General features: G+C 45.0%; 1 protein-coding gene across 1 annotated transcript in view; it reads right to left on the reverse strand.

Moving 5' to 3' along the window:
* Positions 1-783: 783 nt before the first annotated feature.
* Positions 784-25,045, reverse strand: part of LOC307077200 (protein phosphatase 3 catalytic subunit alpha-like) — a gene marked incomplete at both ends in the record, with an annotated part of 26,587 nt that continues 2,325 nt past the window's right edge. Inside the window, 13 exons of the mRNA XM_079738532.1 lie at positions 784-953; positions 1,697-1,747; positions 2,534-2,631; positions 3,109-3,193; positions 4,171-4,248; positions 4,559-4,684; positions 5,327-5,421; positions 6,019-6,096; positions 9,272-9,411; positions 9,961-10,106; positions 11,908-12,019; positions 13,585-13,709; positions 21,221-21,421. Of these exons, the coding sequence (XP_079594658.1) occupies positions 784-953; positions 1,697-1,747; positions 2,534-2,631; positions 3,109-3,193; positions 4,171-4,248; positions 4,559-4,684; positions 5,327-5,421; positions 6,019-6,096; positions 9,272-9,411; positions 9,961-10,106; positions 11,908-12,019; positions 13,585-13,709; positions 21,221-21,421 (1,505 nt within the window). The remainder of the gene's footprint in view (positions 954-1,696; positions 1,748-2,533; positions 2,632-3,108; positions 3,194-4,170; positions 4,249-4,558; positions 4,685-5,326; positions 5,422-6,018; positions 6,097-9,271; positions 9,412-9,960; positions 10,107-11,907; positions 12,020-13,584; positions 13,710-21,220; positions 21,422-25,045) is intronic.

Consider the following 25,045-nt stretch of genomic DNA (forward strand, 5'->3'; position numbering starts at 1 on the left):
TCACAGACTGTAAAACATGCTCAAAGGCCTCCTCCCTCATACACTAGTGCCATCCTACCAGAAAAAAATCAATCAATTCCAGTCCTCTGGTAAGTTCTGACTTCACGTTGTAAAAGGTACACAGTCCTCAATGGTACTCAAGTTTTTTTCTTCCAGTTATATTTAACAATACTATCAAAAGATGCGCAATAATAATAACACGATTTTCTTTTCTTTTCTCCAGATGACACAAATTTGTCGATGATCTTAGTAAACAGTGGATGAAATGGTGAGATGATTCATGGGTTCTTATGTTTGCCTGACAGTTGAGAGAACTCGTGTGGAATCCCGGTCACTCTGTCGTCTCTAGTGAATCAGTGAGCCATCCAACAGACAAACCGCAGCCCTCCTGCCAATCACAATCCACCTCCATAGCCCCTATTGGCTCCTCAGGCCCCGATAAGAGGACTAGGTCGTCAAAGCTTGGCCTCGTATCCACGTAGCGGCCGGATGCAAGGTTGTTTTGTATGTGTATTTTTTCTAAATAAGTTTGATGGGTTTCTAGGTTTTTGAGAGAGAGAGAGAGAGAGTGTGTGAGTGTTCTGTCCGCCCGTTTTGGTTTCTGTCTGGGTTCTCTGAGGCGTTGTAATAAGTGCTGCGGCGTAGCGCGTCAGGCAGCACAGGGGGTTCTGAGGGTTCTCAAACAACAGCGACGCAAACACCGCGGCAACCGCGCGGCAGCAGCGGCGTTGCGGCGTTGCGGCGGCGGCGGCGGCGGCGGCAGCAGCAGCGACCGCGCGGTCGTCACTCCAGCCCGCTGCCGTCGTCGGTGCCGTTGGCCTCCGGCGCGATGGTCTTGCTGCCCGCGACCACGACGCGGGCCCCGCCCTCCCGGCGGGGGGGCATGCGCTCGTTGATACGGTCCAGACCCTTGGCCTCCGCGAAGCTGTTGATCTTCAGCGAGAAGCCACGCCCTGGCGGGTAGAGAAGGAGAGAGAGAGAGAGGGAGAGAGGGAGGGAGAGAGGGAGAGAGGGAGAGAGAGAGAGGGAAAGAGTCAGAGAGACAGAGAGAAAGACAAAGATAGAGAGACATAGAGAGAGAAACACATTGAGAGAGAGACAGAGAGAAGGGGAGATAGAGGGAGACATACAGAGCGAGGGAAAGAGAGCGAGAGAGAGGGGAAAAAAGAGACAAAGAGATTGAACGAGACATAGGGCACACAGAGAGAGATATAGAGAGAGAAAGGAAACAAACCAATGAGAGTTAGGCCACACTATGCTCACTAAATGTGAAAATATTTAGTGAGCATTGGCTTTGTTTAGCCAGTTTCTTCATTACCAAAAACAATGACGTAGACTTCAAATGGCATCCAGACATCAGCTGGCATTTTTTCATTGTTTGCTTCTTTTGTATATTAACTGTTGTATATGTTAGAATATTGGTCAGATAAACCCATCTCATCTAGGGACAGGTATTGCCAATAGCATAAACTACAAGTTATATAATGCAATGCATTCGAATGACTTGTCGCACTAATAATACAATGTGTCGATGTGTCTGTATTCGTCTCTTAACACATTAAACTCAATTATAATGTCAGCCAGCTCAAGTGGTCTTGGAATGAGAGGTTTGAGCTGACGGTTCAGTGTGGATGGATAGCGTTTTTGGAAAAAGCTGTATAGACGGAAAATTTTGACTCGAAAACAACATATTTACCCTCTGAGTCTTCTGGCTCTGGCTCAATGGCTTCTATGGCCTCGATAGTGGCTGTAGAGGAGAGGAGAGAAGGAGATGAGGAGAGTAGGAAGAGGAGGAGTAGGAGTAAAGGGTTCATTTAAAACAGGCTGAGCTGAATGCACTGACCAGGCTAGATACATACGATGAGCCAAGAATGAACTCTCACTTAGCAACAGTTGACATATTGTTTATAATTCAATTTCTGAGATTGTTTTTACATAAATAGAGAGAGAGAGAGAGAAAGAGAGAGAGTGAGAGAGAGAGACATAGACAGAGAGAGAGAGAGAGAGAGAGAGAGAGAGAGAGCGAGGGAGGGAGGAGAGAGAGAGAGAGACAGAGAGAGAGAAACACATTGAGATAGAGACAGAGAGAAGGGAAGGAGAGATAGAGGGAGACATGCAGAGCGAGGGAAAGAGAGCGAGAGAGGGAGGGGAAAAAAGAGACAAAGAGATTGAACGAGACATAGAGAGAAAGGCACACAGAGAGAGATATAGAGAGAGAAAGGAAAATATTAATTGTACTCCGTTTTGGCTAGAGAGCTAGAGGAATGGAGACAGAGAGCATTGCCTGTCGATTTTTACTGGGGAAATTCATTGACTTGAACTGAATTGACACAGACAGCCAGTCAGAGAGCTAGAGACAAAGAGAGGGAGAGGCAGAGGGCGAGCGAGGTAGAGACACAGAAATTAGTGCTGTGTATAAGCGGTGGTGGTTGAGGCTGTGCGACAGCTCTAACCCCTAACCCCTTATATACAGACTGTATATTAGGGACAGGCACTGGAGGTGGAGGTGGGGGTGATGGTGGTGGTGTCTTACCGCTCTGCAGGGTCTGTGCCCCCCCAGCGAGGACCCCGCTGGGCAGCATGCCAGTGGGCGTCAGCCCCTTCAGGGTCAGCACGTTCTCACTCTCCTCCCTGGAACAAAACAACCACACTGATGGACCCAGTACCCGTACTGCAACACATCCATATACATACACGCAAGCATAGGCAACACACACACACACAAACACACACACACACACACACACACACACACACACACACACACACACACACATACACACACACACACACACACACACACACACACACACACACACACACACACACACGTGTGTGCATGCACACACCAGCCCACACACACACACAAACACACACACAAGAACGCAGAAATAACGCATGAATGCAAACACACACAGTCAGCTGCACCAATACCACCATGATACATGGTGGTGAAACCATGACCTAAACCCAACTATGACCCGAGGTGGACCCGAGTATGCCTGACCCGAACCCGAACACACAGGCCTGCTGCACAGGCACACACACAAACAAGCACACAAACTCATTCTCTCTGTCCCTCTCTCTGTTCCTCTCTGCGTCTCTCACCTGAGCACGGAGAACATCTTGGCCATCTTCCCGATGGCTCGGATCTTATTCTTGATCACCTCCTTGCGCGCTGCGGCGGCGTTTGCTGCAAAACAATTAGCATAACATCACTATGCATGCAACATAACCAATCATAACATAGCATAGCATAGAAACACATCACAACACATTACATTTCATAACACACAACACAACATATCATAACATATCATAGCACAACACAACACAACACACCAGAACCCATTACAACATATCATAACATAGAAACACATCACAATCCATCAAACATATCATAACATCACAACCCCATCACAACACATCACAACACAACAAATCTCAACAAAACACAGCACATCACAGCACAACACAACACATCACACAACAAATCATAGCACTTGTTTGAGTGTTATCTGAGTTCAGTTTTTGCTGATGCAAAATTATTTATTGTAGTAATAAGTAAGTTAGTGTCAAAGAACAAATTGACACTTCATAACAACAAAGTATTTGATTTAATGGTCATGGAAGACACTGAGGCAGTATTTACTGAGCACCCTCAGCGAGACCATGGATGTACATGATTCTTACAGGGAACCTTTCACATCAGGGGCAATGTTGTCTAGCAGAGTGCAAGACAACCAAAGGAATCGACCAGATAAAGAAGTCTGGAGATTGGCAGGGTCTCAGTATCGGACTTCTATAGGTTAACTTTATTGTGTTGTTGGGCGGCAGTAGATCAGGAGGTAGAGCAGGTTGACTTGTAACCGTAACTGCCTAACCCTCACTGCTCCTGACAAGCCTGCTGTCGCCCTGCGTGGCTGACTCTGCCCTATGTGTGTGAATTAATGGATTTTTTGGATAAAAGCGTCAGCGAAATCCACTAAATGTAAATGCACAGCTGTGAATGCTAACTAACATAAAACCCTTTATTGGAGAGGAAGGGAGCCTTTTCAAGGTGCAAGTATCATTTATACAAAGGCCGGATGAATCAGCTCGTAGCAATGTGAACAAGGTCTGTAGCATTTGGGATATTATTATCAGGATGAGTTTTTCCTCGACACTTACCGTCGAAGATCTCCTCCTCGTCGTTCATGAGCTCGTCGTCGGAGCAGATACTCAACACGTTGACCAGCATCTCTGTGACTGGAGGACACACACACACACACACACACACACACACACACACACACACACACACACACACACACACACACACACACACACACAAGTTAGGTCGCTGTCACACAGGTCTTCTTCTCTTTAAATCAAATGTGCAATCCTGTCCGGTAAAAATTAGTTTGTTGCTTCATGAATGCAAATATCCTGTAGCTTTCTCTGTTTCAGTTCATTACAAAACTAGTATTTGAGTTGAGTCTTGGCTCATTGGTAACTTCATAGTTTTATCTGAAAACATTATCAAATGATTGATGGATGATTCAGTGGTAATCTATACCTTTCTCTCCAACAAAGGGGAGGGACCAAGTGAAGACGTCCATGAAGTTGGGCAGCCAATAGGGATGCGGGGAGCAGTTGAACTGTCTGATGTTCATTACGTTGTTCTCGTACTTGAGAACAGCGGCTACAAAGAGAGAGCAGGGGAAGGACGGTGAAAACAAACATTATATATTATATATATGTACAACACAGTTATATGTAAAAGATTTATTACACATTTTTCATTTAACACGTATAATAGTAGGGCCCTAGACGAGCAATAGTGTACAATTTGCAAACGAATCGCCACCAGATGGCGCCAGTAAGTCCAGGATGACGCCGTTATATCGAGAGATATTAAGCCACATGCACAGTCAGCGATCCCGACAGCCCCCTCCCACGCTCGCCATCCGCATCTCCATGGAAACCAGGACACAGCCACAGAACCGGACTCAACGGAACCGGACTCAACACAATCAAATGTAACTGGAACAGACGTTTGTTTGAAGAGATTGCTTTGTAGCTCCTGACGACAACCAGGCTGCAATGACTATGAGGGCCTACAACGGTTACTACTCCAACTGGCTGCTTCTACGATCATTTATAATAATTATAATAAATAATACAATCTAATGTTGTGGTACATCAAAAGAGCACGATAAGGACAAGGGAATGAGTGTAACAGGCGTATAAATAAATTATAAAAATGCATAATGAGAGCAGAGTTAACGATTCTATGTTTTGCTCTAAAATCCAAAGCGTACAGCACAAACAGAGAGTGTCTGACCTTTGTTGTTGTAAACATCCAGGTAGTTGGGAGCGGAGAAGATGGTGATGAGTGAAGGGAAGCCAGTTGTCTGGCTCTTGCGGTACATCCGGTAACTACCATCACAACAACATATGTATATAAGATTTATACTCATGCTTGTCATCCAGTCATCAGCTTGCCGTTGTTGGCTCATGCCATCATTGTATGATTCACAATTATTATATTCAATTCACAGTTATTATGATTAATCTTTTATACAGACATGAAATATTACAGGCATGAATATGAGGCCTTCTTTGTTGTGAACATACGGTTAGCAATGGGATTCATGTTTTTGTTATAAAATTCACAATTAGATAGCGAGATGAAATATTGTCAGGACACATTAACTTTTCATAGACTTTTATTTTACTGTACAATTATTGAGTCACTATGTCTACGTGTGTGTTAATGTGTACGTGTTAGTGTGCATGTGTTTGTGTGTGTGTGTACGTGTGACTGTAAGTTTGTTAGCGTGCTGATATGTGTGTAAGTGTGTTTGTGTGCATGTATGTGTGTCCGTGTCTTTTTGCGTGTTAGCGTGTATATGTGTGAGAGATTGCGTTTGTGTGTGTGCGTGTGTCTATGTGCACGTTAATGTGTGTGCGCATGTGTGTTTGTGAATGCATGTGTGTAAGTGCGTGTGTGTGTGTGTGTGCGCGTGCACCTACCCAGCATCCTGTGCCTCATGCGCGCGGATCACTGATAACAAGTTGTTGCTCTGCAGAAACTCACAGACAGCCGGGTAGCTGTGGGAACAGAGGACGCCATTGGTTCAGAGTGCCTGGTTTGGACTTTTTCCTGGGTAAATACTCCCTTCCCATTGGCTGGCTGCTCGTCGAATATGACTGGACGAATAATGTATTTTGTCTTATTGATTCCTGAACATTAGTGAATGGAATGGGGGCAGGATGGGGCAGTGTTTTGGCTTTTCAACTCCCAGCCGAAAGCTACCAAGTTCGATTCCCGATGTCCTCAGTCTCCCAGTCGGCATTCAAGTGCAAAGGCGCCCCTTAACTTCTACCTGCACCTCAATGTCTCTAAATTCAAAATTCACTTCAATAGGCTTTGAATAAAAGCCTCTCCTTAATGGTACCTCATATAATATTAAATGTGCTCCCTTAGACATTAAACAAAAGCTATTGTGCAACGCTTTACTTTGACACTCTCTTCCATTCTGTCCTATCCTGCAACATGCCCCTCCCCCTTCCCTTCCTCAGCAGTCAGTGCCACCCAGTCACATCAAAGTTTCACAACATTTTAAATATTCAGGCGCTGGGGGGTTTACGCTGGGAGAAAAACAACTCGACCCTCCCTGTGCTGCCTGCCGAGACAACGCTCTCACCATGTGACGCTGTACAGCATACTGCCTCTTCCTATTAGAACTAAAACAAGAGGTCACATGACGATTCCCTACAAGCCCATTGGATGATGGTGTCATCATGATATGGTTAGTAATGTTGGTTTTGACTATTGTTTTATATGGTATAGGTGATTAAAGTGCTGGATTCATGAATGGGTAATATATATCTTGAAATATATTGACGATCAAAGCTCTTTCAGAGTAATTTGTGTTGATGTAAATGTTGTCAGTGAGATACACCCACACAGAGATAGAGAGAGAGAGAGGAAGAGCGAGAGAAAGACAAGGAAGAGGGTGAGACGGGGGTGAGGAAAAGGTTTGGTATTCTTAGAGCAGTGCATGATACTCTGTGGGAATCATTGAATGGATGTGATTTTATGACAATATTGAAAGCTGTACTGCTGTAACCATTTCCCCGAAATATGGTTATATGAGCTGCTGTCTTCTTAGTTATTGTGAATGTTCATTGAGATATGACAAATGATATTGTTTGGTTATAGGCATTTTTTTACTGAGAAATGCTGCAGTATGATTTCCAAGGAAGGTTACAAAGAAATAAAGGAAAAAGAAAGAAAGACATAAAAAGGAAAAAGGAAACCAAAAAGAAAGAAATAATAAAAGACATAGGAAATCATAGCAGAACCTACACACAGTATATTCTCCACAGGCCTGAAGCCTCCTGCGGTAGCCAGAGAATACAGTAACGCTAAAGTTATTACAAAACGCTTTCTCCGCTGCTTACATAACAACTCAACCAGCCTGAATGTGAATTTTAAACGCTGAGAGGGAATGTGTTAAAATATGATGTTCTATGACTAGCCAAACTGGATGAACGCCAGCAGAGCTATCGTGCTCTGTAGCTTTCAAGAGAATACTCTGTTATACAGTATGACCCGCTGCGGGGATAGTACGGTGTACTGCAGAGATAGTACGGTGTACTGCAGAGATAGTACGGTGTACTGCAGAGATAGTACCGTGTACTGCAGAGATAGTACGGTGTACTGCAGTGTGCATGTAGTGGTGCTCGACCTACGGTGGTTATACTTCCGTGTACTGCAGGGACAGTGTTGTTTTATGTGCTGTCGCCTACTAAGGTGAAAGTACTGTGTACTGCAGTTATAGTTTTGTGCTGTGCAGTATGACCTACTGCATTGACAGTACTTTGTTATGCAGAATGACCTATTGTACTGCATTAGTAGTATTGTGTTATGCAGTATGACCTAGTGTACTGCATTGGTAGTACAGTGCTATGTAGTATGGACTACTGCATTGATAGTATTGTGCTATATAGTATGATCTACTGTAGTAATGGCACTGCGTGACCTCAGACATATTGCACTGATATGACTGGGTTATGTAGAATGACCTATTGCATGAAAAGTACTGTTGACTGCTGTAGTAGTCATGCATTATATAGTTAGTCAACTGCAGTAATAGCACTGTGGTATGTAGCACCTGAGACCTATTTCCTCTTGCGATGAAAGTACTGTGTATTGCAGTAACAGTACTGCATTCTGTAGTATAACCTTCTGCAGTAATAGTACTGCATTATCTAATATGTTGAGACCTACTGCAGTATAAGTACTGCGTTACGTAGTATGACCTACTGCAGTATAAGTACTGTGGCACTGCAGTGATTGTACTTATATAGAGATGCCAACCTAGTTTTGTGGCCACTTTTATCTATTACTTTGGGGAATGCACCCATAATGATGTGTTAAGTGCCCACTGTGTGTGCGCATGTGAATGTGTGTGTGTGTGTGTGTGTGGGTGTGTAGAACAGTGTGTGTGTGTGTGTGTGTGTGTTCCCACATGTGGTTATATAGGTCAGGACATTCCCACCAGCAAGCAACTTAATGAAGGAGATACCGCATCAAAAGTTTGGACAAAACTATCCATCCAGCCATCCGTCTATCACCCAGCTATCACCCATTAATCCATCCATCTATCTATCTATCTATCTATCTATCTATCTATCTATCTATCTATCTATCTATCTATCCATCCATCCATCCATCCATCCATCCATCCATCCATCCATCCATCCATCCATCCATCCATCCATCTATCTATCTATCTATCTATCTATCTATCTATCTATCATATAATCCTCCATCCATCCATCTATTACCCATCTATTACCCATTAATCCATCCATCTATCTATCTATCTATCATATAATCCTCCATCCATCCATCTATTACCCATCTATCACCCATTAATTCATCCATCTATCTATCTATCATATAATCCTCCATCCATCCATTACCCATCTATCACCCATTAATCCATCCATCTATCTATCTATCTATCATATAATCCTCCATCCATCCATCTATCACCCAGCTATCACCCATTAATCCATCCATCTATCTATCTATCCATCTATCAATCCATTCATCTTATCAAACCGGAAACCTTCTGGTGCCTAGAACTCCTGATGAAACTTTGATTAAGGCTGACGGAACCTGAGGGGAGAACCAGGTGTGGGTGAGGACAAGGTGAAGAGGGTGTGAAGAGGGTGCGAAGACAGTGGGAACACCATATGAGACAGATCTCACCTGTAGAAGTAGGAGCAGCCGCGGACTGAGTTGTGTGTGAAGAAGTCTTGGGTCTTCTCGTTGCCGTAGTCCTCCAACGGGTCCGACCACAGCAGGTCGCACATGGGGCCGAAGGCAGGGGGCTCCTTAAACCTGTCCAGCTACACACAGAGAGGGGGAATGGTAGGGGGGTTGGTTTAGTTAAAGGCTCAGCACACAAATGTACGCTCTGTTCAGAGACACAGACATAAAAGGGGCTTAGGATTGAGAGCAAATGTTCCCGAACATTTCCTGGACAGGGTCATGGAGCTGCACCTGCAATTTGCCCGCTCAAGACCTAGTAACATTTTCGGTCACATTATACCACCGGGTGTGGGTCTGATCAGCCATTAGTAGCCGTTTTTGAAAATCTGCACGTGTCCACCTAGATGTATGACGGATCGAGGAGCAACGTTTGCTACAGTCCACTGGGTAGGCTGGTAGACTGACTTATCCAGCACACATTTAGGTGGACACGCCCACTTGGAACGTCAGAAGAGGCAGAGGTTCAAAACGTCTTGTAACGGCTAATCACACCCAGACCTGGTGGTATAATATGGCACCTTTCACGTTTGTGTTGCAAATTCATCGACGGTAGAGGCAGGTAAAGGGTTACATCCATTTGACGTCAGACACATTTCACAAACACTCATTTAACAAACACAACCAACCTTCTTGATGTCGTCTAGGGTGTGTATCTCAGGTGAGAGGCCTCCGTGCACGCACAGGAACTGCTGGTTCATGAGCGCGGCCAGGGGCAGGCAGTCGAACGCATCCATGCAGGCGTCGTACACCTGCTCCGAGTACTTAATCTTACCTGCGGCAGGGAGGGGGCAGAAATGACCAGGGGAACACACATCCAACACATGTCAAGGTGTAAAGTCTAAAGCTGATCGGGCCTGCTAGATCTTGAACTGCTAATACCTTTACCACATGATGTTACACCTGCACCGTAGTAGCACCCTAGCTGTTAGTTCAATCCATGAATTAACCATTATGTATCTCACAAATGTAACACAAAACATTATGTTGTTACTTTTATTACAAGCATGAGCAGGTAGGGGGTAAGGGCATCTTGCTCAGGAATGCATAAGGGTAGATGTGGACGTTGGGAATTGCACCAAAAAACCTTTCAACTGGGTCAAACAACATAACAAAAGTCAAACACCATAACTCTAAAAATATCCTGCCCCACCAACATGACTTTGAAAACTCTGCATTGATGCATTATCTCATACTGTGTTAACAAAGATAAATAGGATTCCTTAATTAAAATGATTTCTACATTGCCATTGAGTCTGAGGTGTACAGGAGAAAAAAGAGGAGGAGGCAGAGGGGTGAATTCACCCTATCATCCTAACGTCGGAGCGGGGCTACATTTAGCTGCTGTGTAGAGTGAGTTTTACCAGGCGACCTTCTTTTGAGGAGCGATAATGTCCTGATTGTGTTTCCTGTGAGGTGACCTACTCTCCTCTCCCGTCTTTTCTTATCACACGTATCTTTCAAAGCTCATGGCGTTAAAGGGTAAAGACTGGTCGGGGCTATTCATATTTGATGAACATCCTAACCATATGTACTGTTTTCCTCTTTTCCTCTCTTTTTACCAACCCACGTATAATAGTCAAACTGAAATACAGAGTAGCTAGTTCTGGATACAATCTACAGCAGTGTGAGGAATCCGCATCGCACGGGACTCGACCAGAGGAGGAGAGTGGAGGAGAGGGTTGAAGAGAGGAGGGAGGAGAGGAGGGAGGAGAGGAGGAGGAGAGGGAGGAGAGGAGGGAGGAGAGGAGGGAGGAGAGGAGGAGGAGAGGAGGGAGGAGAGGAGGAAGAGAGGAGGAGAGGAGGGAGGAGAGGAGGAGGAGAGGGGGGAGGAGAGGAGGAGGAGAGGAGGGAGGAGAGGAGGAGAGGAGGGAGGAGAGGGGGGAGGAGAGGGGGGAGGAGAGGAGGAGAGGAGGGAGGAGAGGAGGAGGAGAGGGGGGAGGAGAGGAGGGAGGAGAGGAGGGAGGAAAGGAGGGAGGAGAGGAGGGAGGAGAGGAGGGAGGAAAGGAGGGAGCAGAGGAGGCAGGAGAGGAGGAAGGAGAGGAGGGAGGAGAGGAGAGAGGACATAAAGGAGCGGAGAGGAAGGAGAGAAATGAGGAGAGATGAGAGAATGGAGGAGAGGACATAGTAGTGATGAGAGGAGAGGATGGAAAAGAGGGAGAAAGGATGGAGGAAAGGAGAGATGGATGGGGAGGGAGGTTCTGCTATGGAGGGAGGAGAGGAGAAAGGAGGCAAAAAAGGTAGGAGAAGAGAGACAAAAAGCAAAAGGAGAGGTGGAACGAGGAGAGAAAGGAGGACATAAAGGAGGAGAGGAGAGAGGAGAAAGAGACAGGAGTAAACAAAACAAGGAGGAAAGCTAAATAATAAAGGACAGGAAGTGAACCAGGAAACATGATTCAGAGTGATATTCCCCGCTGTGGTTCCTGGCTGCTCTCCGGCTCCGAAGAATCTCTCCTTTATGTATAAAACTATTTATAAAGATGTACACACGTCGTTGTCATCCGGGGTCTTGAAACAGAGGAAGCTATCACAAGCTATTACAAGCTATCACAAGCTTGACAACGTGTGTTACTCACATTCTTGTTTGAAGGTGAAGTATTCTGTCAAATGTCTACATTCATGGTTGCCTCTCAGTAGAAATAACGTCTTTGGATAAAGGATTTTCAGCGACCAAAGGTATAACACACACTGTAAAGAAAGAAAGAAAATACAAATACAAAGGGTTAGTTTGCATATTAAGACAACAGACACACATGCAAAAGCAAATGTAAAAATATCACATAAATCCTCATCATTCAAATGCTATCAAAGCATTTGTATGAAAGCAGAAAATAAATAAATAATATAACATGCTCGATCAAATCTTAAAATATTCATTATGTTTAATCTAATGGCTTTCTACTAAAATGTTGACAGTTCAGGGAACAGTTCCTGCTGAACATTACACTGACTCGCATGTCTTGAATTATTACTACCGTCCATGATTTCTCCTATGCATGATTTCCTGTGTTTGCGTTGATTCATCTTGCTCAAGGACTGTCACCAGCATGTATCGATGGTGCCTTAGATACATAAACAGTGTTTCATAGGCACTTTTTCATGAGTGCTTCAAATGAGTATACCCAGTGGGAATCAAACCCCTAACTCTGGCAGTTTTAATGCCTTGCTCTACTAGTTTGGGATAGACATGGAATCAAACCCCATACCCTGGCAGTGTTAATGCCTTGCTCCACTAGTTTGGGATAGACATGGAATCAAACCCCATACCCTGGCAGTGTTAATGCCTTGCTCCACTAGTTTGGGATAGACATGGAATCAAACCCCATACCATGGCAGTGTTAATGCTTTGCTCTACTAGTTTGGGATAGACATGGAATCAAACCCCATACCATGGCAGTGTTAATGCTTTGCTCTACTAGTTTAGGATAGACATGGAATCAAACCCCATACCATGGCAGTGTTAATGCTTTGCTCTACTAGTTTAGGATAGACATGGAATCAAACCCCATACCATGGCAGTGTTAATGCTTTGCTCTACTAGTTTAGGATAGACATGGAATCAAACCCCATACCATGGCAGTGTTAATGCTTTGCTCTACTAGTTTGGGATAGACATGGAATCAAACCCCATACCATGGCAGTGTTAATGCTTTGCTCTACTAGTTTAGGATAGACATGGAATCAAACCCCTAACCCTGGCAGTATTAATTCCTTGCTCTACCGGTGGAGCAAGACGGAACAATGTGCTTTGATTTGCATTTTATTTAAACTCATCCGGCTGAATCCGTATGAATGAATGAATTTCAAGATCTGTTTTTGTTTTTGTTTTTGTATGAGCATGTGTTCCTTTATGCACAGCTCAGTAAAGACACACTGGGTTTGTAAGGCAGGACTCAATCTTGTTTGCGTGGTTAGCGCACTAGTGGTGGCATGCCGCAGGGGCGAAATGTGGCTCAGGAGGTGCCGCGGTTTGGCTGGTAACCGGAAGGTTGCTAGTTCGATTCCTGGCTCGGAAAGTCGAGGTTTCCCTTAGGAATACACCTCACCCCTGCTCCCGATCAGCTGGCTGTCGCCCTGCGTGGTTGACACCGCCGTCGTGTGTGAATGTTGGGCAATATTGTAAAGAAAAAACGCTTTTCTGGTTAGAAAAGCGCTGTATAAATGCAGTCCAGGCAGGCTACTAGTTAGCGCTCAGGCGTCATTTTCCCCCTGCTCAAACAGCACCGGTGTAGTCCCAGAGTGTGTTATTGTACCTCGATGCTGAAGTAGCCGCGGTCCACGTAGTCTCCCAGGAAGAGGTAGCGCGTGGTGGCTGGTGAGCCCCCCACCTCAAACAGCTTCATGAGGTCGAAGAACTGCCCATGGATGTCCCCACATACTGGAACGCATATATCATTGTTATTATTAATACACTATTAACATGAATCTACGAATGTCCCCTTATACTAGAACATATGTTATATGATTATTATTGATACATGATTATTACCATTAATCAAGGATGTCTGCACACACTAGATTATTTTTATTATTATTATGAATCTATATTATTATTATTATTATTATTAAACAATAAAAACACATTTATGTCCTTGCACAGTATAATATATATTATTGTAATTATTAATAATAGACATGGATTTCCCCACACACTGGTAAATATATATTCATACCACTCAAATAAATAATTAATAATAATTCATGGTTGTCCCCAAGACAAGATATCAGTAGTCGTAGTAGCTGTAAAAGTAGTAGTAGTAGAAGTAGCCATAGTATGAGTAGAAGCAGTAGTAATATAAGCAGTAGTAGTATTAGTAGTAGTAGCAGTAATAGTAGTAGCAGTACTAGTATTGGTAGACGCATACCAACAATATGAAAATCTCTAAATACAATATGCCTCCTTGAGCTGATGTGTACATGCTATCTCATCTCTGTCTCTCCTCGCACACGACAGGAAGCCAACCCCGCGGCCCCTGATGCATGCAAACATGCCAAGCACACCCAACGTTGCATGCTCAGCGGGCTCAGCGTGCTACGGCTGTGATCGTGTGACAGCCTGGAGAGAAGACAGTGGACCGTAGAGACGGTACGATTATCAGTGGGAGGGGAGAGGCGACGCCAACCCCTCGGCTCCTCTGGACCCATCAGGCGTTGTGTCTATTGAGCAGCTCCGTCAGCCTGTCCATTCGACGGGGAAATGCTGGCACCCTGCTCGATGGGTGCCGCGGAGGACCTCGGCCCCAAAAAGAGGGCCGAGGTCCACGCCGGCGTCAACTCGCACGGCAAGCAGTGCTTGGTGACGCTCCTTGTGGAGCACACGCAGCGATGGCGAGTGGCTGTGGCGCTGATGGCGGGCTGGGCCCGGTCGAGGAGATAGTGGGGAGGAAGGACCAGAGCAGTGCGGTCGCACACCACTGATCTGGCAAAGAGTCGTGTGTAACTCTGAATCTGAAGCCACGGTATCATTATGGATAGATGGATGGAAGGATGGATGTATAGATGGATGGCTGCATGGTTGCATGGATGTAAAGCTGGATGGATGGATGAATGGATGATGGATTGATGGAAAGATGGATGGATTGATAGATGTAAGGATGGCTGTATGGCTCTGTGGAAGGATGAAAAGATTCAACAGAGACAGAAAAAGATAAACAGAAAGAAAGAGATAGAAAGAAAGATAGATAGATAGATAGATAGATAGATAGATAGATAGATAGATAGATAGATAGATAGATAGATAGATAGATAGATAGATAGATAGATAGATAGATAAGATAGATGGATAGATGGATGGATGGATGGATGGATGGATGGATGGATGGATGGATGGATGGATGGATGGATGGATGGATGGATAGATCGATCGATCAATAGATAGATAGATAGATAGATAGATAAGATAGATAGATAGATAGATAGATAGATAGATAGATAGATAGATAGATAGATAGATAGATAGATAGATAGATAGATAGATAGATAGATAGATAGATAGATAGATAGATAGATTGATAGACAGGTCAATAGTTGAATAGGTAGAAAGATATATATATAAAAATATATATCTCTATAAATATATATATATATATAAACCTAAATCCATACATCACTAGATAGATAGATAGATAAATACATACATACAGACAGACATAGATAGATAAATAGATATATGTAGATAGATGTAGATAGATCGATCGACAGATGGAGAGATAGAGAGAAAGATAGAAGGTGGTGATCTTAAGGATAAGGAAGAGATGTGGAGGGAGGTAGAGAGGGAGTGAAGCTGCACACTCTTGTTGCTATGGTGATATATTTTTTCAAGAAAAAAAATCCCTTGCCCTTATGTAATATTGGCATACAGATGTTGCTTTGGTCCTTGCCTGTAGGCCCTCTCTCTCTCTCTCTCTCTCCCTCTCTCTCTCTCTCGCCCTCTCTCCCTCTCTCTCTCTCTCTCTCTCCCTCTCTCTCCCTCTCTCTCTCCCTCGCCCTCTCTCTCTATGTATCCGTCTCCCATGTGTATTTGTGAGTGTAGGTTGCTGAGGTTGTGTGGAGTCAGAGAGACGGAGAAGGGTTTTCTCTCTGAGGCTCATCATGTTGTTTGGCTCACAATCTAATATTTCTTCACCTTATCACCACTTACACAAGCGTTCTTGAGACACCGGGCCTGCGTACAGACAAATCCTGGTCTGCGTCTAGCAGCCGGGGAGAGATGCACTCTATTGGTCTGATTAGAACAGCTGCTTGGTCGATTTTAAGAAACCCTCTTCAGGAGAAGAAGAACTGCATTTCCTAGCAGCGGATCAGCGAGAGCATCATCCAAGTGGGGACAGTAAAGTGGCCATATATACCAGGGTTGTAAAAAGACGGAGAAAGATAGTGGAGAAGGAGAGTGGATCAGAGCAGGATTTAGAAAAAGAGGAAATGCAATAAAACACACCCTCTCTGGAAACGCACACCTCCCTCCCTCTCTGCTCCCTCCCACCCTGGGTTACCCTGCCAGATGACAACTGGCATGTGCAGCGAGAATATGATTGACAGGAAAGATGGAGCCCCCGATCAATGGCCAATCAGGGAAGAGATTCCCTGATTGGTAAGAAAAGAGCCGGGAGCAGTCCAAAATCGTAATTGTCTCATCCTGAGGAAGGCACCGCCAACGAGCAACAGATACTGTCACAGTGGATCCCACTCACTAATAGCTGACAGATGACTAGGCCTTTTCTTACAAATTACATTCAGATAATAGCTCTGAAATGGTTTGCTACAGTGCGTTTAAGGCGAAACTAACTGCCTGTAAGATGCTAATATGCTCTCCGGTTGGAAGGAGGCGGTGGACTATAAAAGACAAGGAGGGACGTAGGAGAGATGTAGGAGGGATGTAGGTTATCGAGTGGGTAACCCACATCTCGTTTGCTCACCATCTTTAATTTTTCATCTCTCCTCCTCTCCCTTCTGTCACTCTCCCCTCTATCACTTCCCTCCACTCTCTTCTCTCACCCTCCCTCTCTTTTCTCTCCTCTCCCTCGACTGTCTCTCTCCCTTCTCTCCTTTGCCTCCTCTTCTCTGTTCTTCTCTGTTCTCTTCGTGTTCTCTCTCCGTCTACCCCTCACTCTCTCCTCTTCTCCTTGCTGTTATTCTCTCCTTCCTTCCTCTCCCCCTTGGACTCTCTCTCTCTCCTCTCTCCTATCTCCTCGCTCTCTCATGTCCTCCTCTTTCTTTTTCTTTCATCTCTCCTCTCCCCCTCGCATCTCTCAGTTCATCCCCCTATCCACTCTCTCCTCTCTCTCTCTCTCTCTCTCTCTCTCTCTCGCTCTCTCTCTTTTCTCCACCCACTCAAAGCTTAGAGCCATGCGAGTGGGAGACCGGGCTTGTGTGACTAAAGCAATCAAATAAACTCGCGCACACACATGGACACACATGGACACACACATAGACACACACACAAACACACACACACACACACAAACACATACACACCAATATTTGCACACACACACACACACACACACACACACACACACACACACACACACATATACAAACACACACACACACACACAAAACTACACAAACAAACTCACACAAACTCACGCACAAACACTTCCAGCAAAGATTGAAAAGTGCATAAATGTCTCATAATATATGTATGCAGACTAACACACGGCAGCAGCAGTAGCAGCCCAGCCCCACGGCTCCAAACCTTTCCTACAGAACCGAGATGAGACGAGACAGGCCCCTGCTCATGGATACACACACCATATATATTTCATCCTGAATTCACATTCTCATCAATTCAACACAACAGACCTCAGTGTCCTGTAAGGAGTATGTATGTGATTATATACATATATATATACGAATACAGTACTGAACACTGCTAAACAAACTTTGCATTGTATGAATCGGATCGAATGCAATTAATTGCAGCTATTGTGTTGCCAAGGCCATAGTCTTTGTGACTGTATGTTTAAATGAAGATTGCCTCGATATTTGATACCAATGAGTTAAGCGATATAATTTGACAGTTTAGAGCGAGAGAAAAACCAGCAAGTGACAGCAGAACAGAGAAGGGATTTATGTGTGTGTGTGTGTGATTGTGTGTGTGTGTGTGTGTGTGTGTGTGTGTGTGTGTGTGGCATGGTCGTTATCTATGCATCTCTCTACCTATCTCTACTTAAAAATAGATGGGGAGATATAGTTAGGTATACACACACTAGACGAATTAAGTGGAAAAGGAAATTGAGGCAGGCAGATTTAATAGATTTACCCAACCACGAAATATGAATATATTCTTATGTAACACTAGAATATAATACTTTCTGGTTACAGTGTGCAGCAATGTTATCCATCATTTGCTATCTGTCATTTGTTTATCGGTGCATTTCTTTGGTCCTCAAAAGTATAGAAGAACAGGAGCACACACAGACACACACAGAGACACACACACAGCCACACACACACACACACACACATAAACACACCACACATACACACAAACACACACACACACACACACACACACTCAGAAACTGCACACAGACACACACACACATACACACACATACACACATCACACACACACACATACACACACCACACGCACATACACACACACACACACACTCAGAAACCGCACAGACACACACATACATACACACACACACACACACACACACACTCAGAAACCGCACACAGGCACACACATACATACACAGACACACACACACACACACACACACACACACACACACACACACACACACACACACACACACACACACACACAGATGTAGCTTATTTGCACTGTCACTGCTGCTGTGGCTCTAGCTGCTGGCAAAATATTTTTGTTGGTTTGTTTTTTAGTTCTCTCACATTGGAGCAATAACAAAGACTGGATGCAACACGCCCCTGCTGATGGAAAATAGGTAGACTCATCCTCGGCAATCGTTAGCTTTCCCTTTCAGGTAGAGTTTTATGGTGTTAGCTCGTCATTAGCATGGCTCAAGCCTATGGTGTTCAATAGGAACTAGGGTTTAGGAACCATAGCACGGTCAACATAATTTACATTCACATTTCACAAATTTCATTCTCAGATATTCACTGACACAAAGAGACTATCAATGTCTTTTCATTTTGCTTTGAAATTGTGCTTGTCTAAAAATCTATTTGTAGTTAACTGACACATTTATAGTGGATCATCCATCAGTATAGGAATCCAGTTGGATACTCCTGCTGCTAACAGAAAATATGTCTGTCTTTACAAGCATACCATGTTTTGTCAAAAAAGTAGGACTAAAATCAATATATTTCCAGTCTGTACACAACACATATTCCAGCCTTTAGCCAATGTTTTGGCTCCATTTCTCGCCATCTGTCCAGCGAGAACAGCATTGCAGTTTGTTCTATTAGCTAGCAGACAGGAGATGTTAGCAGACATTTGGCTAGCTCAACAACAACAATAAAAACAACAACAGCAACCAGACACAAAACGTTTTGGTCTCTGTCTCTGGGCTGAGTAGGAGCTGAAAGCACCAGAATCTTCTGGCTCTGGGGTTGGGCCCTCAGCGGTGAAGAGTGGGGATGACCCAAATTCGACACTGTGCGTCACCCGGCGGCAGCTTAACGTCTACTTGAAAGAGGCAGGGATTCCCGCCGAATAGCACAGCCATTAATCTGTGACTGACCCCCGCGGGATGACCCCGTGGGGGAGGCGGGGCTTGCACTGCATAAAGGGGGCAGGGACAAAAGATGAACTTTATGCAAATAGTTGCGATGTGTCAAATGACAATTGGCTATTGATTAGACGTTCAGCATCCATGAGGGCTGACAGACTTCAATTTCCTGATTTTAGATCACATCCGTTGAACAACGTTGTAAACTTCCACTAGCAGCGCGAAGAGAGGGTGAGCTGAAGGAGATCTGAATCTCAATGATATTCTACCCTGTTGGATGATCCTCTGTAAATGCCTATTTTGATATGCACATCGTTTCAACGCCAGAAGAAGGGATATCGATAGGCTCTAATTTCTAGGTTTTAAGTACTTTCATCCGCAAAACTGTACCCTCCCTCTAGCAGCAGGAAGAGAGGCTGAGCAGGAGGAGATCTCAACTGAATCTCAGGGATATTCAACCCTGTGGGATGAAACACTTTAAATGCATATTTTGACGTGCAAATCATTGCCTAGCCAGAAGAAAAGATATTGATAGGCTCTAATTTCCAGGTTTGAGGTACTTCCAACTGCAATGCTGTTCCCTCCCACCAGCCGATGCTGGCAGAATCAACCGCGTGGCATTGTAGCCGACTGGGGGGGGGGGCCACACGTAGAGAGAGGGGACCCTACCTGTAAAGGGCCCCACACGTAGAGAGAGGGGACCCTACCTGTAAAGGGCCCCACACGTAGAGAGAGGGGACCCTACCTGTAAAGGGCCCTACACGTAGAGAGAGGGGACCCTACCTGTAAAGGGCCCCACACGTAGAGAGAGGGGACCCTACCTGTAAAGGGCCCCGCACGTAGAGAGAGGGGACCCTACCTGTGAAGGGCCCCGCACGTAGAGAGAGGGGACCCTACCTGTGAAGGGCCCCGCACGTAGAGAGAGGGGACCCTACCTGTGAAGGGCCCCGCACGTAGAGAGAGGGGACCCTACCTGTAAAGGGCCCCGCACGTAGAGAGAGGGGACCCTACCTGTAAAGGGCCCCGCACGTAGAGAGAGGGGACCCTACCTGTAAAGGGCCCCGCACGTAGAGAGAGGGGACCCTACCTGTAAAGGGCCCCGCACGTAGAGAGAGGGGACCCTACCTGTAAAGGGCCCCGCACGTAGAGAGAGGGGACCCTACCTGTAAAGGGCCCCGCACGTAGAGAGAGGGGACCCTACCTGTAAAGGGCCCCGCACGTAGAGAGAGGGGACCCTACCTGTAAAGGGCCCCACACGTAGAGAGAGGGGACCCTACCTGTAAAGGGCCCCACACGTAGAGAGAGGGGACCCTACCTGTAAAGGGCCCCACACGTAGAGAGAGGGGACCCTACCTGTGAAGGGCCCCACACGTAGAGAGAGGGGACCCTACCTGTGAAGGGCCCCACACGTAGAGAGAGGGGACCTTACCTGTAAAGGGCCCCACACGTAGAGAGAGGGGACCCTACCTGTGAAGGGCCCCACACGTAGAGAGAGAGGACCCTACCTGAGAAGGGCCCCACATGTAGAGAGAAAGCCCTACCTGTCAAGGGCCCCACATGCAGAGAGAGGGGCCCTTACCTGTGAAGGGCCCACTGTGATGGGCCCCACATGCAGAGAGAGGGGATCCAGCTGTGAAGGGCCCCACATGTAGAGAGAGGGGCCCCTACCTGTGAAGGGCCAACTGTGACGGGCCCCACATGCCAAGAGAGGAGGGCCTACCTGTGACCGGGGCCTCGATGTCCAGCATGGTCTTCTCCTGGCGCAGGATGGAGGCCCCCTCGGCAATGATGCGCAGGGCGACGGCCTCCTCCACACGTCCCTCCTTGGTGAGGTGGGCCTTGAGGAGGTCCACCCGGGGCTTCCCCTCCAGGTCGAACACCTCCTTCACCGTCAGCCGGTGGCTCAGAGGGAAGGGGACCGCTGGGGGGGCAGAGAAGGTTCGATGGATTGACGTAAATCTATGCATACACCATTGTTTACTATTCATTACAGCGGTTCTTAGAGGAACATGCCGGCATTGGTGATCAAACCATTGTGCCTCCTGGATCGACTACAACATTGCCAACCATTACCAACCCGTGTCCTTGGTGAAAGTGCTTTGTTCTGCCAAGCATTAAGCACAAGCGCGCCTGCCAATATGACAAAGGATATTGGTAACGGATGTTTTAGTGAAGCCATGAGAGACGGTGATGATGGTTTGATCAAAGAACTAAACTTTGATCAAAAAAATGTAGTTCTTCCCCCCCCCCCCGAACCTTCCCATTTGATGTCTTTAAATGCTGTGACTGCTAAATTGTACCCCTAACCCTTATGCTAATGCAGTGCTCCATAAACCATTCAATAAAAAGAACACATAGTAGTAACAGTCACATTATACGGTGTGAACTGCGTCCCCGCACCGTTTTTCGTAATATCCTGTAAAGGAAGGATATAGGTTCTTATTACCCTACATGGTGGTTCCAGAATTATTATTATATATATATTATTTTAGCATTTAGTATTCAAATATTCATGTTATTCATGGTATTCACAACGTTCTGTATGTTGAGGCCCAGCCTTTATAGTGCTACTATAGGATTTCAAATATAAATTCTCTTGTTCCCTCTGAAATAATATCACCCGCTACCACCTATCAACTTAACGTAGCAGTAATATTTTAATAATTTCAAAGTGTAGAGCGGGATTCACACAACACACAGACACACACACACGCTCCCACACTTGCACATAAACACCAAAAAACACAAACGCACGCATAGATAAACATATACATACAGCTTACATGGAGTACTACGGTAGTAGCAGTACTTGAGGAGCATCTACTCATCACAGGGTGCTGTTAATGGGCATCAGGGCGGTCGTCGTATTAATCAAGAGAGAGAGGATTGCTAAGCCTTAAGGCTTAAGTGCAGCATGATCAACAGTCTGTTAAATAATGGATGCTTGACCGGAGACACCAGGGACAGATCCAGCACCTCTAAGCCATCGCCAGGACAACGTCTGGTCCCAGCATCAGGACCAGGACGAGGCCAGGGGTCAGGGATTTGGTCCTGGGTGACGTCATGGGCCAACATGCAGATAGACACACACATAGACAGACCCACACACACCCACACGCCAGTGTGTGTCTATGTATGTGTCCATGTGTGTGTTTGTGTGGGTGGGTGGGTGCATATGTGGGTGTTGGTGTGCAAGAGATGTGTAAGAAATAGAATGAGTAAACGGAGACTGAGAGAGATTGAAGGAAGGTGGACATGGAGTGATTGCATCAAAGAGAAAATGTTCGTAGGTTGTGTCGACGTGTGGATGTGTTAGCGACAAAGAGAGAGGGAGAGAGAGAGAAAAGAGAGAGAGAGAGAGAGAGAGAGAGAGAGAGAGAGAGAGAGAGAGAGAGAGAGAAAGAGCTTCTGTATGTGAGAAAAAATATTTTCTGATCTAAAAATAGAGCATGGCTTGGGACCATTTAGGCTATCAGTGTTTTGCCATCCTCACACCTCTTCCTGTTTTACTGTGAAAGGTCTCGCAGCTGGCGCGCACCCAGACCTCTCCACCTTGGATCTGCGGTCAGCGCCGCTCAGTCGAGTGGTGTTGAGATCCACGCTCGCACCATAAATGCTAAGCTCCCGGGAGTGCTAAGTGGTGACAAAGTGACAACAAGAGATGCTAACATGCTAGCCTCCAGGCGGGAGAGCAGATGACAAGATGTCTCCGATCACAAAACAGCAAATTAACCGGTGTTATTACAAACATATTAAATGACTTACATTGTGGTTGATAATTGTGTAACACCCTAGAGATAAACATAGGTGAAAACAAGGTAGTATCGTGTAGTATAGTGTTGCTTCAAAGTTACAGCTTACAGGAGATTTATGTTGAATACAAGAGCCTTGATGTGTTGCTGCTTGCCTAGGGCTTTTATTCTGAAGCCCATTTCTGTCTATTTACAGTGGTGGAAACATGGTTGATATCCACAAACCCCACAAACAACAAGACTAGAAAATACATTTTATGTATTGTTTTCTTTTCCAATTTATCATAAATATTTGATCACAGTTTATCCGAAAATCATGCCCCCATTTATCTGTTAACAGGCAACAGCGGCCATATGCAAAACTTAAAGTTAACAAAGCAGAAAAACATTGTCAGTGTTAGTTATATCACTGTGCATTACCATCAAAAGCTATGGTTTAGACCCGCGTAGCGACACGAGTACACCACAGAAACCCTGTGACAAAATAGGGTCGTATCCTGGCTTTTTCTGCACGATATCAACACATGACTGCACTGCACTGTCAGGTAAACAGAGTTTTTGAAATAGTATTCACTCAACTACTAATTTTAAACCTCTTATATATACATATGTATATAAAGAGAGCGAGAGAGAGAGAGAGAGAGAGAGACAGAGAGAGAGAGATAGAGATAGATAGAGATAGAGATAGATAGAGATAGAGATAGATAGAGATAGAGATAGATAGAGGGGGGAGGGGAAGATATATACATACACACATCGGAGCTAGCAGCCTGTTTTGCCAACAACACATAAAGATCGATGTGTTTAATTATATGTTTGTCATGAACGCGGACGATGGTGAACGAAAGAAAAATGAATGCACGCTAGATGTATGAATAAATTACACTTTTCATTTACATATTTACCACCTTAATCATCATCGTCAACAACACCTTCTTTAATCATCATCATCCACATCAATCATTATCATCATCACCATCATCATCGTCATCATCATCATCATTATCATCATCATCATCATCATCATCAACACAATCATCAACATCGCCATCATCATCATCATCAACACAATCATCAACATCAACATCACCATCATCATCAACATCACAATCATCATCACCATCATCACCATCATCATCTTCTCTATTATCATCACCATTATCATCATCATCATCATCATCATCATCATCATCATCATCAACACAATCATCAACATCAACATCACCATCATCATCAACATCACAATCATCATCACCATCATCACCATCATCATCTTCTCTATTATCATCACCATTATCATCACTATCATCATCACCATCATCACCATCACCATCATCATCATCATCATCATCAGCATCATCATCATCATCATCAGCATCATCATCATCACTCTCGCCATCACGTCATCGTCATCATCATCCTTATCATCATCATCATCATCAACACCATCATCATCTTCTCTATTTTCATCATCGTCATCATCACCATCATCCTCCTCCTCATCATCATCTTCTCCATATTCATCACCATCATCACCAATATCATCCTCATCCCCACCATCATCATCATCTTAATTATCATTGCCATCCTCCTCATCTTCATCATCGTCATCATTATCACCTTCATCATCACCATCAGCATCTTCATCATGACCACCATCACCACATCCTCCTCCTCCTCTCATGGTTTACAGAAAGACTTGTTGGATCGACCGATGGAGGAATAAGTGTTGATGATGTTGAGTGTTTAGTGCGTCTAAACTCCATGTGAACTATGGGGTGTATGTTGCCGGG

The sequence above is a fragment of the Pollachius pollachius genome (assembly GCF_949987615.1).
Source record: "Pollachius pollachius genome assembly, chromosome: 6".
Taxonomy (NCBI): domain Eukaryota; kingdom Metazoa; phylum Chordata; class Actinopteri; order Gadiformes; family Gadidae; genus Pollachius; species Pollachius pollachius.